At 47.5% G+C, this 16,815-nt stretch overlaps 2 protein-coding genes across 6 annotated transcripts in view; both read right to left on the bottom strand.

Moving 5' to 3' along the window:
* The window catches only part of BIN2 (bridging integrator 2), a 34,198-nt gene extending 24,993 nt beyond the window's left edge, over positions 1–9,205 (bottom strand). For 2 of the 5 annotated variants that reach the window (XM_040488096.1, XM_040488100.1), the window contains exons 1-2: positions 9,072–9,204; positions 676–756 (exon numbers count right to left, since the gene is read on the bottom strand). In XM_040488096.1, the coding sequence (XP_040344030.1) occupies positions 676–756; positions 9,072–9,152 (162 nt within the window). In that variant the 5' untranslated portion in view covers positions 9,153–9,204. Of the gene's footprint in view, positions 1–144; positions 311–675; positions 760–8,458; positions 8,645–9,071 lie in introns of those variants that run through there. The other 3 variants (XM_040488097.1, XM_040488098.1, XM_040488099.1) reach the window with 3 other exon arrangements.
* Positions 9,206–12,001: 2,796 nt separating this feature from the next.
* CELA1 (chymotrypsin like elastase 1) overlaps positions 12,002–16,815 on the bottom strand; it is a 28,670-nt gene continuing 23,856 nt past the window's right edge. Inside the window, exons 6-7 of the mRNA XM_040488101.1 lie at positions 12,971–13,120; positions 12,002–12,159 (exon numbers count right to left, since the gene is read on the bottom strand). Of these exons, the coding sequence (XP_040344035.1) occupies positions 12,142–12,159; positions 12,971–13,120 (168 nt within the window). The 3' untranslated portion in view covers positions 12,002–12,141. The remainder of the gene's footprint in view (positions 12,160–12,970; positions 13,121–16,815) is intronic.

Here is a 16,815-nt window from a genome sequence, read left to right as displayed (position 1 = left end):
TCTCTTCCTCTCTTCTGCCCCCCCCCCCCATTCGTGCTTACTCTCTCTCAAAATAAATAAACTTAAAAAAAAAAAGTGAAATATCCCATGGAAGCCTACACCTATTGCCCACTTCTCAATGTAAATTTTCTGTAAGAGAATTACCCATAGCAGCCAGTGAAGGTAGAAGGAACCGAGACAATAGGAGGTTTGCTGGTGAGAATGACAGGTGAAAGATGGACGGATCACTTAGAATTCTGGGCTTCGGCCAGGGAGATGTAGTGGCCAAAGAGGCAACAAGGAAAATCGGGGGCTACTACGATGGGAGAGCCTAGTAGGGTGGGAGAGAGGCACCCTGAGGAAGTGATCAGCCAAAGACTAAAGTGGCAGGGGCTCGTTCCAACTTTGTCCAAGGACCTAGGGATGCCGCTGTACCCCGGGGGAACCACTAAGAGGAAAGAACACTTGTCTGTCTCCCAAAACCCAGGGTCGGTGGGAACAAGAAAGGAAAGCGTCTCTGGTTCCCAGAGAAACAAGAAGCAGCAGGTTACTCCGTGGCCCTTGCCCCCCAACCCCGGGGGGAGGGTGGGGTAGGAGGGATGCCTGTTGGCTTGCCCAAACCTACTGTTCTTCTGCTACCCGGCCCTCAGGTCTCCCTTCTTCCTCCAAGCTCCCCCTCCCCACCCTCCAGATTACCTGTTGCTGGTGGAAGTTGTTGGCACTTTGTTCAAACCGTTCATCTTTGGTTTCCACAGTCTTCCCCAACTTCTGCAGAACCTGGGAATATAAGTTGGAAAGGTCAGTGAGGTGGAGTCAAGTCCCTCTCATCTGTTGGCCTCCTATGACCCTAGCTTCTCAGAGTCTCGGATGCAATTAAAGGGCTGTACTCGTATCAGCCCAATGGAATTTAAAAAATATAGAGTGCACTGTTGGAAAAAAAAAAATCGTATTTGGTGGTTCTTCTCAAATTGGGGTATGCCTGAGGGTATCTGGCAGTGTGCAGGGGTGTATATACAAAGCCCAGAATAAATATGGCATACATGCCTGGAATTACAATATTATTTACAGTGGGGTTCCGGGGGTGGGCTGGGGTAAAGTATTATATTAAAACAAGGATTAATAAGAATGTAAAATATGCAGCCCTAACGATAAAATATGAGCCTTGAAGGTACTTTTCACTTGAGAGATGGTCTTCCAGCCACAGCCCCAGATTCCTCTAGATAGATGAGGTTAGAGGCAGGCAGGAGACTGTTCTCTTAGGAGAGCCCTTGTGGAAAACGCTGAAGAAGACCGACACAACGCATTTAGAACCCAGCTCGAAATGAATGCTCTCTATCTCCTCTCTCCTGGGAGCCAACCACCATATTGGTCTCAGCACTAATATAAAGGACAGGAAAATGAAAAAGATACGGTGCCTCTTCACACAGCGGACACTCACTTGTACACAAGCAAGAAAGCCCTGCATCTTCCACCTGTAGCCCCCATGTTGGGAGGAGGCACTGTCATCACGCTGCCCCTGGGCCGAAGTTAGAATCTCAGAAGTTGCCCTCAACTACTTCTCCCTCACCTCCTTCATCAAATCCCTCAATATGTCCATCTCTGGAAACCGTCCCATGCTTTCTAGTCTCGCGGTCATAACTGTGTTCCGGGCCCTTCCTGTTACTCTCCTGCATCTGCTTAAAACCTTCTAATGATTCTCCACTTGCCTGCTCAACAAATTTGCATGAAATGCCCATACGTGTCTCAGTTACTCTTGATCTTGGGGTTGTGAGTCTGTGCCCCACGTTGGCTATAAAAATTATTAAAAAAATTTTTTTGAACATGTATTTATTTTGGGGAGACAGAGAGAGACAGAGCATGAGTGGGGGAGAGGTAGAAAGAGAGAGGGAGACACAGCATTGGAAGCAGGCTTCAGGCTCTGAGCTGTTAGCATGGAGCCCAATGAGGGGCTGAAACCCATGAACTGCGAGATCATGACCTGAGCTGAAGTCAGATGCTTAACTGACTGAGCTACCCAGGCGCCCCTAGAGATTATTTACATACATATGCACACTTTAAAAAAATTAAAAAAAAATTCATACTCTATATCCTTTATGACACTTAACCACTTTATCCCATTAATCGAGTTAATCACTCCCTTCTAAGTGTTTGCAACTTCTACACCTTGTATACATTTCTATTACCGTTTTTTTTTTAATTTTTAAATGTTTTTATTTATTTTTGAGGCAGAGAGAGACAGAGCATGAGCAGGGGAGGGGCAGAGAGAGAGGGAGACACAAAATCTGAAGCAGGCTCCAGGCTCTGAGCTGTCAGCACAGAGCCTGACGCGGGGCTTGAACTCACAGTCTGTGAGATCATGACCTGAGCCGAAGTCGGACACTTAACCGACTGAGCCACTCAGGCGCCCCTCTATTACCATTTTATGATTTAGGTTTATCTAGCTATGTCTCCTTCTAAACTGTAGGCTCCTTGAGAACTGGGTACTTGCCTTACTCATCTAGATTTCTCAGTACCCAGCAAAGAGATACTTAATACTTCTAACGGGAGGGAGAGTGGGACTGACAACGGGAGGGGACTGACCAATGGGCTGGGACTTGAATTAAGATTTCGCTAGACTGGAATAGAGTATAAGGGGGAAGGGTGGAAAGAGGACAAAGTCACAGAAATACCCACCCACATTCACACCGCTTTGTGAGATGACTCAGCACGGCTGGTTTAGGGTGTGTTAGGGGGACTAGTGGGTAAGGGAGCCAGAAAGGGAAACTGGAGTCTCGTCATGAAGGGCTTTGAATCACGTGCAAGAGTGCCCAGGTCTTGGGGAGTGAGGAAGGCTCTACATAGATACTTGGGCCCACATGTCCCCATTCTTTCATATTTTTTTTAGAGAGAGAGAGAGCACACGCAAGCTGGGGAGAGGGGCAGAGGGGGACAGAGAGAGAATCTTAAAAAGGCTCTGTGCTGAGCGCGGCTCCATCCCACTACCCTGGGATCATGACCTGAGCCAAAATCAAAAGTTGGAGGCTCAACTGACTGAGCCACCCAGGTGCCCTGACCATATGTCCCCATTCTTTTTTTTTTTTTTTAATGTTTATTTATTTTTGTGAGAGAGAGAGAGAGAGAGAGAGAGACAGACAGACAGAGTGTGAGCAGGGGAGGGGCAGAGAGAGAGGGAAACACAGAATTGGAAGCAGGCTCCAGGCTCTGGGCTGTCAGCACAGAGCCCGACGCGGGGCTCGAACTCATGAGCCTTTGAGCCATGAGATCATGGACTGAGCAGAGGTTGGCCGCTTAACCTACTGAGCCACCCAGGCGCCCCCACCCCGCCATGTGTCCCATTCTATTTTTTTAATTTTATTTTTTATTTTTTAAAATTTACATCCAAATTAGTTAGCATTTGGTGCAATAATGATTTCAGGAGTAGATTCCTTAGTGCCCCTGACCCATTTAGCCCATCCCCCCCTCCCACAACCCCTCCAGTAACCCTCAGTTTGTTCTCCATATTTATGAGTCTCTTCTGTTTTGTCCCCCTCCCTGTTTTTATATTATTTTTGTTTCCCTTCCCTTATGTTCATCTGTTTTGTCTCTTGAATTCCTCATCTGAGTGAAGTCATATGATTTTTGTCTTTCTCTGACTAATTTCACTCAGCAGAATACCCTCCAGTTCCATCCACGTAGTTGCAAATGGCAAGATTTCATTCTTTTTTGATTGCCGAGTAATACTCCATTGTATATATATACCACATCTTTATCCATTCATCCATCGATGGGCATTTGGCCTCTTTCCTTCCATACTTTGGCTATTGTCGATAGTGCTGCTATAAACATGGGGGTGCACGTGTTCCTTCGAAACAGCACTCCTGTATCCCTTGGATAAATGCCTAGTGGTGCAATTGCTGGGTCGTAGGGTAGTTCTGTTTTTAGTTTTTTGAGGAACCTCCATACTGTTTTCCAGAGTGGCTGCACCAGCTTGCACTCCCACATGTGTCCCCATTCTTAACCCAGTGGTTAGCATCTCCAACTTCTGGAGCTCTCTCTGTAGTGGTTACGATCAAGGGCTCTGGAGTCTGACAGACACATGCCCCATCTTGGCCTTTCGATTTATGGCTCTAAGCCTTTAGGCAAATAAGCCTATCCGTCTCTTGAGCCTCTGTTTACACAACAGCATCTCCTGGAGTTGTCCGGAGAATTAAATGACATACATTCTCAGTGCTGCCCTTTGGTGAGTGCTCAATACAAATCCATTAGCATTATGTCCAATTGCACTCCCTTCCCTATGAGTGCGTATTTCCTTCTCAGTTCAGCCGTATGTTTGTGTCTCTGACTCCAGCTCATTGAACACCTGACCCTGGGTACACCCGGTCTGCCATCTTCCCTGCACCCCCACCCCCCACCCCCACCCCAGACAACAGAAAGTTGCAAAACCACCTTGTCTAAGTGGTAATCGCAGCTCTCACTTCCTTCCTGCTACTCCTCCCTTCCTTTGCCTGGAGGGGCTGGGGGGTGTTCTTAGGTGGAAGGGGCTGAGTAAACCCCGGCTAGAGTAAATGTGGCATGCCCAATATCCCCAACCCCCAAAAGGCTCAAGGCAAAAAGGCTTAGAAGGGGTGTGAGCATGTGAACTGAACACTCCCACCTTCAACTGTGAAACTGCAAGACGAGTGTGATCGCCCTCAGAGCATAACCAGTGCCCTGGGCCCAAAGTCCTTTGTTGCCATAAGCAACAGGGCTGCGTATCCAGGCACTCACGCCGTGTTGTAGATGTTCTCCCGCAACGAAAGTTCTCTGACGGAAGAGAATGTAGAGTGCTGAACAAACATCTGAAAGAATTAATACATTCTACCTTTGGTTCACTTCCTAATGACAGTGCACCCAATGCCAGTTCTCTAAAGTTCTACACTAAGAATTCTGCGTTTAGAGAGGAAGAAGAGGAACAAGAGAAAAAGCGATTACAAAAAAATTCACTGCAGATGTTTCGTGGCTATAGGTCCCTACCAGGACCCTTCCCCCTAATCATTTATGATATTTAAAATTTTCTTTTTCCAACGTTTTTTATTTATTTTTGGGACAGAGAGAGACAGAGCACGAACGGGGGAGGGGCAGAGAGAGAGGGAGACACAGAATCGGAAACAGGCTCCAGGCTCCGAGCCATCAGCCCAGAGCCTGACGCGGGGCTCGAACTCCCGGACCGCGAGATCGTGACCTGGTTGAAGTCGGACGCTTAACCGACTGCGCCACCCAGGCGCCCCGTCATTTATGATATTTTAATTAACCCTCTCAATTGGGGTCATTTGAATAGGGCCTGGCTATTAGAGATGACAGATTTTTGTTAAAATTTTTTTCTTAGGTGTGATAACAATATTGCAGTTTCTGTGAGAAATCCTCATTTTCGGGATATACGTTAAAGTAGGCTTTCCTGGGGCACCTGGGTGGCTCAGTCAGTTGGGCGACCGACTTCGGCTCAGGTCATGATCTCGCAGTCCGTGAGTTCGAGCCCCGCATCAGGCTCTGTGCTGACAGCCCAGAGCCTGGAGCCTGTTTCAGATTCTGTGTCTCCGTCTCTCTCTGACCCTCCCCCGTTCATGCTCTCTGTCTCAAAAATAAATAAACATTAAAAAAAAAAAAAATTAAAAAAAAAAAAAGTAGGCTTTTCCTTAGCGTGGCCCTAAATTTCCTCTCCCGTCTTTTCTGCCACCGATCCCTGTACTCCAGCTCACCTGCATTTCTCACTATTCTGCCTCAACGGTTTTCCACACTCCCTGCCTGGCTCATGCTGGCATTTCCTCAGCTAGAATGTTCCATCCCCCCCACTTGCCTGAGGAACTACTAATCGGCCATCATTCCTACCTCAAATTCCGCCTCTGCTATAAAACCTCGCTCAATTCTCCTCAGTCTTTCTCTCCTCTGAATTCCCACAGACTGCAGACCTCTCAGGTGACTCATTTCACCAATTTTTTTTTTTTTCTTTTTTTAACTAGACTGTAAGCTTCTGGCAGGCGAGAGTGCCTCTTATTCATCTCTAAATTCCTTCCTGGGTCCAGCCCAGGAACCCCGGGCAAAGGAATTTCTCGGTTAAGTATTGTTGACAGAACCCTCTGGGAGACCGGTTGAGTAAAAGTCAGTAGAGGAAAAGACCAGCAAAGGAGGGGTAACACAATGCCCCTTCCGAGCCATTTGCCACAGAGCAATCGTGGATGGTGAAAGCACTCATCTGAACTGTGAAGACACATCTTCCTGTAAAGACACAACTCAGTCTCATGTTGCGTCTGGGTGGAGACTGGAAAATAAAACAAGAATGCTTCATCTCCCTCGTGTGTGACGGTCACTGGACCTTCACGCCTAGATTTTCAGAGGAGAGGGACTGAGCAAAAGGCGTTTCTACTCCCAGCTTTGCTCCTGAGAGAGAGGGTCAGCAGGAAGTGGGCAAGCACAGATGTCACAGTGGTTTATCAGGAGGCTTGTAGAGAGAGCGGGCCTGAGGTTGGGATCCAAAGGCGGGACACCTGGGTTTCAGTGACAGTTCTGCCATTTGCCGATCTCTTTTGAGCCTCGCTTCTTCATTTCTAAAATTGGGATATTAATAACATGCACAAAGGGCGGCAAAGGTGAAATGAGATCCTATCACGAGAGCGTTGGCTCCATAAAGAGAGAGAGAGATCGTGTCTTTCCTGAAGTCCTCTGCCTCGACCATAATCGGCACTCGATACCTGACACATCTATTTGACACTGTGGTTGCTATGTATTACTTAGATTACAGCCAACTGCTTATACAAAAACTACAAATTGTTCCAGGGAGTCCTTTGTTTTGACTGTAACTTTCTCCCTCTCTCTCTTGCCTTCAATAACGTGTCAAGACTCAAGGACTCTGGCAGGCTGGGCTGAGCTCCTCCTCACATTCCAGGCCATTCCCACTCTATCCAGGCAGCAGCCGCTGCCTCTACGGTGCCAACTGTACTGCTCCAAGTTCAATGTCTGCCCGCCCTTGTGTTTATGTCTATGTTCAGAGCATCCTCCCGTTTTCTGCCTTAACCTGGAAAGGTCCCCAAGGCAGAGGTGAGGTAGCTCCTCTCTCTGCATTCTCAGGGTTCAGACCAGGAAGAACAGGTTACCTGGGTGGCTGGTTCTCCCTTTGGGGAATATTTGCTTCTGAGGTTCAAGGAACCCTCTCCCCTTCTCACTCTTGCATCCTTACCACGTTGAATTTCCAAGTCACTAAGCATCACCACTCTCATTTTTACATGTGCAGAATCTGAAACCCAGAGCAGGGACGTTACTTATCTAAAGCTTTGGAGTCCATGCTTAGAAAAGGAGACAAATCCCCAAGGGCATAGTGTTGATGATAGGCTGGATGAGGACAGAAGGTGAAACAGTGAGGTAAAGTCAACTGTTGTGTCTTTTAAAAATAACTATTATCGGGGCGCCTGGGTGGCTCAGTCCTTTGGGTGTCTGGCTTCAGCTCAGGTCACGATCTCACGGTTTGTGGGTTCGAGCCCCATGTCGGGCTCTGTGCTGACAGCTCAGAGCCTGGAGCCTGCTTTGGATTCTGTGTCTCCCTCTCTCTCTCTGCCCCTCCCCCGCTTGTGTTCTGTCTTTCTCTCTCAAAAATAAACATTAAAAAAAATTAAAAAAAAAAACCAAACTATTATCCATGAATTTTTTGTCTCCTGGGTTTTCTTGTTTTTTCCAACCCGTCATGTAGCTGGTAGCTCCTTCTCTTCCACACCACTTCTAACTAGACCTTCCCACAGGCTCTGATCTCTATCAGATTTGTAATGAGACAGCCTTCGAAGAGGCTAAAATCGTGATCAAGGTGAAATCAGAGCAAGGTGAAGTAATGAAGTCGAGCCACACAAAATCTGGCCTTTTCCTCCACTCTTTCATATGACCCCGGCTTCCTCAAAGGCAGAAAAAGGAGATCCATCTATCAGAGTGTTGCTACGTGGAGAGCAGAGGTTCAGGTTAAAGGGGAAGGACACACCCTGGACAGGTGGAAACAAGAATGTCACAGGGCGCCTGGGTGGATCAGTCAGTTAAGTGTCCAACTCGGGCTCAGGTCATGATCTCGCAGCTTGTGGGTTCAAATCCCCACCTCGGGCTCTGCGTTGTCAGTGCGGAGCCTGCTTTGGATTCTCTGTCTCCTATCTCTGTCCCTTCCCCACTTGCACTCTCTCTCTCAAAAATAAATAAACATTGAAAAAAAAAAAAAGGAAGAAACAAGAATGTCACTAAAATGTGTCGAGGAGCGCCTTGGTGGCTGAGCCAGTTCTGCCTCAACTCTTGATTTCAGTTCGGGTCATGATCCCAGAGTCTGGGACGGAGCCCTGCCTCAGGCTCCAGGCTCTGGGCTGGGTGTGGAGACTGCTTCAGATTCTCTCTTCTTCTCCCTCTGCCCCTCCCCAGCTCATCCTTTCTCTCTCTCTCAAAGTAAATAAATAAATAAAAATAATAATGTGTAGAGAAGTGTTACAGGCGGACAGCCTACCTCAATGTTGACGCTGGAGTAAGGCCACCCAGAGCCAACCAAGGACCCAATCTAAAAAGAGATGCTCCTTCATCATCCTGGACCGTGTACTTTCCAACGCACAGAAAGCAGATACGGGCTACTGCTCACATCAGCTTAAACACTGCCCAGAGGCCAGGCGGGGTTAGGTTACGGAGTCCTTGTGGACTGGGCGGTCCCCGCTGGCAGCACAGCTGGTCATCGCTGTCGTCACTTTGGGGAGAATGCCCTCTTGCAACCTTCAATTTCATCCTCTGTGAAAGAGCACCCTGGCTGGGTTGCTAGGACAAATCTGCCAATGTTGGTTCCTTTCTCCCACCTTTCCTGGGTCGCCTGAGCATTACTTAGGGTTCCCGAGGGAGACTGCGGTCTCCTCTGCTTCCCTACCCTTGCCCAAGAACGGGTAGCTTTTTTCTGTTCTCTATCAACTCTTTGTAGTTTAAGGAAAATCCACTCCCATTCCCGTCTGCCTGGGACCTTCTGTTCAGCCCAGGCCCCCCGGACACCCCACCCCCCACACACACCCCCACCGCACACCGCTCTGTCGCAGAGCCAGGCCGGCCGGAAGGGCAGGTGGTGCGGGCCGGCCACATACCTTCTCCTGGGCCCTGCTGAATTTCTTCTGCACCTGCTTGGCGAAGAGGCCGGCGGCGCCACCCGCCTTGCCCTCCGCCATCCTGCCGGCTCCGGGTAGACTGGGCCCAGCGACCTGTGGTTTTCTGGAGGCCCCCAAGGAGGAAGTGCGGTTCCCAGCATGCCTCGCATCCGGCCGTGGCCGTGGCCGCCCCGCCCCACGCCGCTCGAGACCCCCACGGGCTCTCCGAGAGGCCCCCTCCCAGCGCCGCCACGGTGGCCCTGAGGCCCCCACGCCCACCGCCGCTCAGCCCCCCGCCCCGAGGCCACCGGGCACTTCTGGAGCCCAGGTTGGGGGCTGCACCTGTTCAGGAGGAGGCTGGAAACTTGGGCCTGCCCTCAGGCGGCGCTCAGTCAAGCCCAGCGTCAGTGCTGCGCAGCCCCGAGGGACAGGCGCGCCAGCCCCAGGGAACCGAGTTTTCTCCTGCGAGCCAGGACACGTTCGCGCCAGAAAGCCGATTCGCCGAAACCCTCAGCACCGGGAAGCCACTGGAACGATGGGGTAGAAAAGATCGCGATCTCCACTTAGCACGGGGATTGACCACATCGGGGAAACGTGTTTCACGTCCGCGGGCACGTCTCCTGGGTTGTCGAGTAAAATGCGCTTCTGGTGCCAGGGATTTTCAAGATGGAAAGCCTCTGCGGAGAGGTTGGCAGTAAGCCTAGAACTGGTAGGGATAGAGCGCGGAAAGGGACAGGACTCCACAGGCGGATTTGAAAGGGAGCAACAACTGAGCCAGAGGTAGAAATGGGGGTCCCCCGGAAAGGAGAGGATCTTACTGGAAAAGGACTGGGGAGGAGAGAATGGAAGCTCGTGCTGGGGTGGGGGGAGGGGGCAGACTTTCTGGCTGGACAGACTAGGGCCTGTACTGGGTGGAGGCAGAGTGAAGACAGACCAGGAAAGTGGGGACGAGGCTGCTGAGATTACATCTGTGCCTTCCCGAGGGAGAAGGTTCCCGAAAGGAAGTTACTTCCTGTCTCCCTTGAGGGGATAGCTGGAAATTAGGAACAGTAGGTTTGGAGGAACCATTTACTCACGGATTTTACAGCGGAGGTAACATTCCTCCAGGAAGGGAAGAGGATCAGAATAATTTCCTGAGGAGTGTGGAGAGGGAGGCTTGTCTTCGATTGTTTTACAGGCCATTCCCCCAAACAGACATACTGCCCTCAGGGTCAGCTGTGTGCGGGCATTGCTGGGTGTTGGGAAACCAAGATAAAATAAAAAAAAAAATTTTTTTTTAACATTTGTTCATTTTTGGGCTGGGGGGGAGAGGCAGAGAGAGGGAGACACAGAATCCAAAGCAGGGTCCAGGCTCCCAGCTGTCAGCACAGAGCCCCACGCAGGGCTTGAACCCATGAACTGTGAGATCATGACCTGAGCCAAAGTTGGATGCTTAACCGACGGAGCCACTCAAGCGCCCCAAGATAAATTTTTAAAAATGCAGTCTCTGACCTCAAGATGCTTGAAGTCTGAAGGTGGAGATGGGCTGGTCATCAGACGATTATAATATTATGTGCTTAATGCATTTATAGAGGTGGATACAAAATTGTCAGGTTCTACATCATTAGGGTTTATTCTGGATGTTCATCGTGGGGCTGTTCTAGAAGGGGTGAGAGTACAGAAAATGGAAGGACTTGATGTTGTATGGGAAGAAGAGGGGAGAAGGCCAGAGGATGGCGGTGCTGTGGGAACACTGAGAGAAGATGGTGATGATAACAGGTCTGTCACTAGCAGAAGGAGGGCAACACCGATGTCACTCACAGGAGTCCACGGCATCCTCAGCCACACAGCCCCCAGCCACTGCTTCCTAAGAAGCTCTCTTCCATGCCAGTCTCTTGGGAACTGAAATTGATGATCACCAAATCCTGTGGTTTTAGAGCACGGACGGTCTTCAGAAGTTAACTAGAGGAGGAAAGTGAGTCAGAAAAAGCTGGTGACTTGCCCAGAGGCTCCCCGGTTCCTCGGTGTTGGAATTGAGATGGGGACGCAGTCGTCCTGACCCAGCTTCTTACAGTGCATGCCTACACTGTTCCAGAGGCCTCTGCTGACTTAGCAGCCTGCACATTCCAGGACCAGTCTTAGCCGGTTTCTCCTGTTATAATGTTAACTACCTATTCCCTCCGGTCTGGTCCTCTGTGATCGCTATGAAAAGCTGCTTCTCAACCTCTTAGCCTTCTTTTGGTTCCCTGTTCGGTCGATTGTAGGCCACTCCAACAGACTGAGCCCCGGCCAGGATGAGGCAGAATTATCAGCTTCCCAGTTCTCTGTGGTTTACAGAGCCCTAGATCCGGTGGTCTATTTCAGTCCTGGCCTTGACATGCTGACTCACACTTAGCTGGAGGCCCTGTATTGCGGTCTCTTCTCCCTTTTCGTTCTGCTCAACCCTTTCCTTTCTTCATTCAGTATCTTCTCCTTTTTTTTCTATTCTCGCCTCCCTAGCCTCCTTTGTAATTTGTCACTTTCTTTGTCTGCTGGCATCTGACCTACTACTGAAGCCTATCCTCCGATCTGTAGTGTTTCCTAGCAGTTACCATCGCCCAGAACCGTGGGGCGAGCGCCTGTTCTAGGCACTGGAGGGGGGAACAAAAGAAGGATGAGCCCACAATCTACCTGGGAGAGTCAGGGCACGCTTCGTCACTCAAGAACATTCGAAAGCACTCTGTGCCTTTGCATATAGCAAATGTACATGGGAGAAAATACCAGGTGGGCAGATTAATGGCTAGGTGGATCCTAAAAGGATGCAAAAAAGAGTAACGTAAAACCGCTCCCACTTGGCGTAGTTTGTGAAATGGCAGTAAACAGAAGATCCAGCACAGAAATGTGAAATCCAACTTGGGTCCTATAACTCCATTTCCTCTAGAAGGCCTAATGGCGAACAAAAAGACTCAGGATGATCATGCATATTCAGTTTTATTTGCTTTTCTGGATCTGGCTCAATGGCCTCTCAGAATGTTTTTTTTCCTTGATGGCCTCAAGTCCTTTCGTGGGTCTAAGCATCATCTTGGGAAGGCCATGGGATTCAGGAAGACATTCAGTTGGAAGCAATGACCTGAAGGAAAAGCCAATATGTCCACAGTCAGTAACTTCTGCCTCCCTCCCTTCTGTTTTCTTCAGGGCTCCTGGTTGAGTGTAGCCCGGCCCTGGGTTTCTGAGGGGAGTTGAGGGAGTTGGGTGGGCTGGGGGGTGGGGGGAGGGGGGAGGGAGGGTAGGTGTATGGTAGGAAGTAGGTCTCAGTCTCAGCTGTGTCAGGACAATTCAGTGTTCTAGGCACATATGTAGCACCTAGTGGCAAGAATAGGCCTTGAAATGGTTGTGAATCAAAGTTCACGCCACGAGACTCCAGAGTGTGTTTGAAGGCTAGAGGGCATTGGTGGGATGATTGTGAAGCTACCACCAGGTCAGTGTAGGTAAAGCCTCATCTAACCTTCAAGCATCATCTAAGGTAGTAAAACCTCTTGCTAAAGGGTAGAGCAGATTCTCATAATGCCCTTAGAAAGAGCTCATGGGAGAAAATGTTAGTGACTCTTCCCTTTCCCAGGTGCACGCAGGACTTTCTGAAGCTGTTTTTCTCTTGGCTTTGACTTAGGACAGCACTGCCATATGTCCGGTTGAGGTCTGCTGTTGTCACCACCTTACCCTAAACAGTAAGCACTTGGGTGATGTCGGCTGAGCGGGTATGCAGAGGGGAACTTGGGATGGCAGCATTATTGAGGGGAGATGCATCATGGAGGCAAGGGAAAGGAGTAAACGAATGTGGTAAGGAAGATGATGGCCTCCCTGTCTAATTATCGCTCCCCAGCCCCGCCAGTGTATGGGTCTCCAGGTGACCCTGTTTCAACCTGTCATTTGAGAGCACTTACATTATTGATCCAGGAGATGTAAGCAGAGACCCGTGTGAAGACTGTGGGCTTCCTGGAGACGTTACAGCCCAGACTGGACACGAAACTGGTCACTCCATGGACAGCATACTTGCCGTTCACAAGGCAATGGAGAGGGCCCCCAGAATCACCCTGCAGGGAGGAGAAGGAGGGTCCTAAAACTCCATTTAAAAATCTTTGGACCTTTGCTTTTGCTTATACCCCACTTCTGCATGCAAACCCTGTGCAGTTTTAAAGCTCCAATTCAAATCCCTACTTCCTTCATATCCCCACAATCCAGATGAATCTCATCTTCCTGTCCTTTCTTTTGCTGCACTTAGGTCATGTTCTGCCTTGTATTTTGGTTTCATAATTTGTTTCTACCTGCCACACCTATCTATGAGCTTTCTGAAACAGCTTTTTGAGACTGTGTCTTACTGACACATTCCCTCTCCACAGTGCTGGCATAGAACTTTGAATTCTTAAGCTCAATAGCTTTTATTGACTTAAATCGAACCTGGGAGTGGGGGGAGTAGGGTGTCCTCATGATGTCTTCATCCCCAGCATTTAGACCAGTGGTTCTAATTAGACTTAGCCTTTAGACACGGGGTAAGTAGTCAACACATGAAACTAAACTGGGGTGAAGGGGAGAGAAAATGATACATTGGGTAATGGTTACATGCTCAGGCTTAGAATCAGAGGAACCTGGGTTTACCTGGACACTCTCCTCCTTACTCAGCTCCCAGGATGCCAGTTCTATAATTCCAGATAGAAAATCAAAAGATAGTTCTCTGGAAAATCTGACCAGTACAAGAAGGAAGACCTAAAGATCCTGCCATTAGAGGTCCTCCACTGAAACCACCAGACCTTCACTAGGTCACCCAACAGACCAGTTCAGCATGGATGAATCCCACTGAAGGCTCACGGCTACCGATCAGCTTTTTATTACCTCACTCTGAAATGAAAGCAGATGGTCAAGGAGTACCACACATCTGAAGAAAGCCTCTAAGATAAAAATAGAATTCAAAACGAAGAGACAAAGAAATAAACAAAAAATGAAGGGGCAGCCAAGGGTATGCAGGGAGAAGGAAACAAGCAATAAAAACCTGTGATTAGTATTGCATCCATGATGCAAGAACAGCATACTGCAAAACGAAACATTCAGAAAACAAACAGAGCCTTCGGAAATTATGAGTATGATAGTAGAAATGAAATGTTGCAAGGATTGGAAGATACAGTAGAACGAACAAACAAAATATAGAGAAACTAAGAAAATAAGAGGACCGTCTGAGGAGGTAAATAGGTGAATAACAGAAATTGTAGAAAGAGACTATAAAAAATGGAAGGAAAGAAGTCATCAACAAACAAACATTTTCAGAACCAAAGTTCTGGAGTTTCTAAAATGAGAAAACCCACCAAGGCTCTCTCACGAGGACTGCAAATAAACCCATACAAAAACACAAAATACTGGGGTCAGGAGAGGGTAAAAGAAGTCACTTAACAAATTAGTGGGGAAGTGTGGGGCCGAATCAGTGATAAAATGGGCATATATTTTGCCGATTTAAAGACAGTTTTTAACTCCAGGGAAAACAAAGTTCTGCAGGAAATGAAAAGTGATTTTAGAATACAACATGGATAAGAGTTCAGGCCTTAAAACAGAAGGAAATCTTGCCATTTGAAACGATGTGGATGGACCTCGAGGGCAGTGTGTTCAGTGAAAGCAGTCAGAGAAAGGCAGATACAGGATGATCGCTCTTACTGGTGAAATCTAAACACAAAACAAAACAAGCTCATAGATACAGAGAACAGAGTGGTAGTGGCCAGAAGGGGAGGGGGGAGGAACGGGAAAAAAAAAAAAACAAAACAAACCCCAAAACGCTTCCCTTTCTCATGAACTCACTGAAGGATTTGCAGCATCAAAGAAGAAAGAGAAATACAGGAACACAGGACTAGCGACCCACAATAAAGCATATGCGTGCTTGTGTGTGCCAAGCCTGTCTCTGAAAGGATGGAGACAGCCAGGAACAGCCGTCAACTCCATGAAGATATATGTAATCTCACTTATAATGCTGCTTTTGATCACAACGCACTCTTCCAAAACGTTCCAACTGTTAAAAAGGAGACAGCAGGCCCAAAATAAAGTCACTTATGCTAAACTCCACCAAGACTTAATACCTAACCTAACGGTAGCTTCAGTTTCTCCCAGAAATGTGACCTTTAACCAGCCAACCTGGAATTTTTAGGTCACCGCTAGGCGGCAATGTGCTGATAGACCCCTTAGGAGGGCCACTTTGCCTAAAACAAGGCATTCTTTGCCACAGCTCAATGAAGCTGCTTTCTGTTCGCTCGAGGAGATGCTATCTGATTCATGAATCATTGAATGAAGCTACTTTGATCTTTAAATTTACTCAGCTGAATTTTTGTTATTTAACAGATTTGGTGGCAGAGGCCAGAGCAAAGGGCACTTCTGACAGCTTTGGGGACACCAAGAAACAGGCATAAAACTCTGCAAACACTGAGTTTACTGTCTTTCTCACCATTTCCAAGGGCCATGGGTAAGTCCCTTTGGCAATTCCATTAAGAATGAACTCTCATCACATCTTTAATAATGGGCATTTCTGGTCTTTTATCATGTACAGAGAGTTACTGTTTTACAAAAGCTTCCTGCAAATGTGTTTTATCCTCAGAGAAATTCATGGAAAAGAATCTAACGGGTACTCTAGAATACAGGTTCCTGATAACTTTCAGATCAAGCAACTGAACTGGGTGAGAACTTCCAGAACTAGTGGGAAAAATGGATTCAAATAGGACAGATGTTAATTACATGGGCATGAGTGAATTGAGGAGGAGAGGATGATTATCATTTGTATGACTTCTTGTTTAAAACACTACTGGTTGTCTAATGTTTTCTTTTCCAGATTTTAGGAAACCTTTTTATCTTTTCTCTTAAGCTATCAACAATTTGGTAAGATATACAGTTATGACCAAAGGTGAAACATTTACTTGTTTTTTCCCTACCTGATCCCTCCAGAATTAAAAAATTCTCAGGTAGTCTTTTCATGACAATATACAGTTGACCCTTGAACAACATAGGGGTTAGGGACACTGAATGTCCCTCCCTGTGTAGTCAAAAATCCCTGTATAACTTTTTATTCCTCCAAAGTATAACTACTAGTAGCCTACTATTGACCAAAAGCCTTACTGATAAGAGAAACAATTAACACATATTTTATATGTTAGATGTGTTATATATGGTATTCGTGCAGTAAAGTAAGAGAAAATAAGATGTTATGAAGAAAATCATAAGGAAGAGAAAATACACTTACTGTTGTATATTTATTGAAAAAAGAATCCACATATAATGGACCCACACAGTTCAAGCCCATGTTGTTCCAGGGAAGCTACAGTGAGTTGTTTACATAGGTTCAATGAGAATCTGATCTCCTTGTAACAAGACACAATTAGAAACATTGGTTATATTACCAAAGCTCTGACTGGAATACCATATTTGAGAACATTATGCATAGACTCAGATATGACCAGACACTTTCAAGAAACTAAGATCAACTTGGGGTGCCTGGGTGGCTCAGTTGGTTAAGCATCTGGCTCTTGATCTCGGCTCAGGTCACGATCACACAGTTCGTGGGATCGAGCCCCACATTGGACTCTGCACTGACAGCATGGAGCCTGCTTGGGATTCTCTCTCTCCCTTTCTCTCTGCCCCTCCTCTTTCTCTCAAAACTAGAAAGAAAGAAAGAAAGAAAGAAAGAAAGAAAGAAAGAAAGAAAGAAAGAAAGAAAGAAAAGGAAGGAAGGAAGAAGGAAAGAAAAGAAAGAAAGAAACTAAGG

This window comes from Herpailurus yagouaroundi, unplaced genomic scaffold (genome assembly GCF_014898765.1).
Source record: "Herpailurus yagouaroundi ecotype Mexico unplaced genomic scaffold, PumYag 166, whole genome shotgun sequence".
Taxonomy (NCBI): domain Eukaryota; kingdom Metazoa; phylum Chordata; class Mammalia; order Carnivora; family Felidae; genus Herpailurus; species Herpailurus yagouaroundi.
The sequence above is the reverse complement of the archived record's forward strand: the minus strand, read 5'-3'. Positions and strand labels throughout refer to the sequence as shown.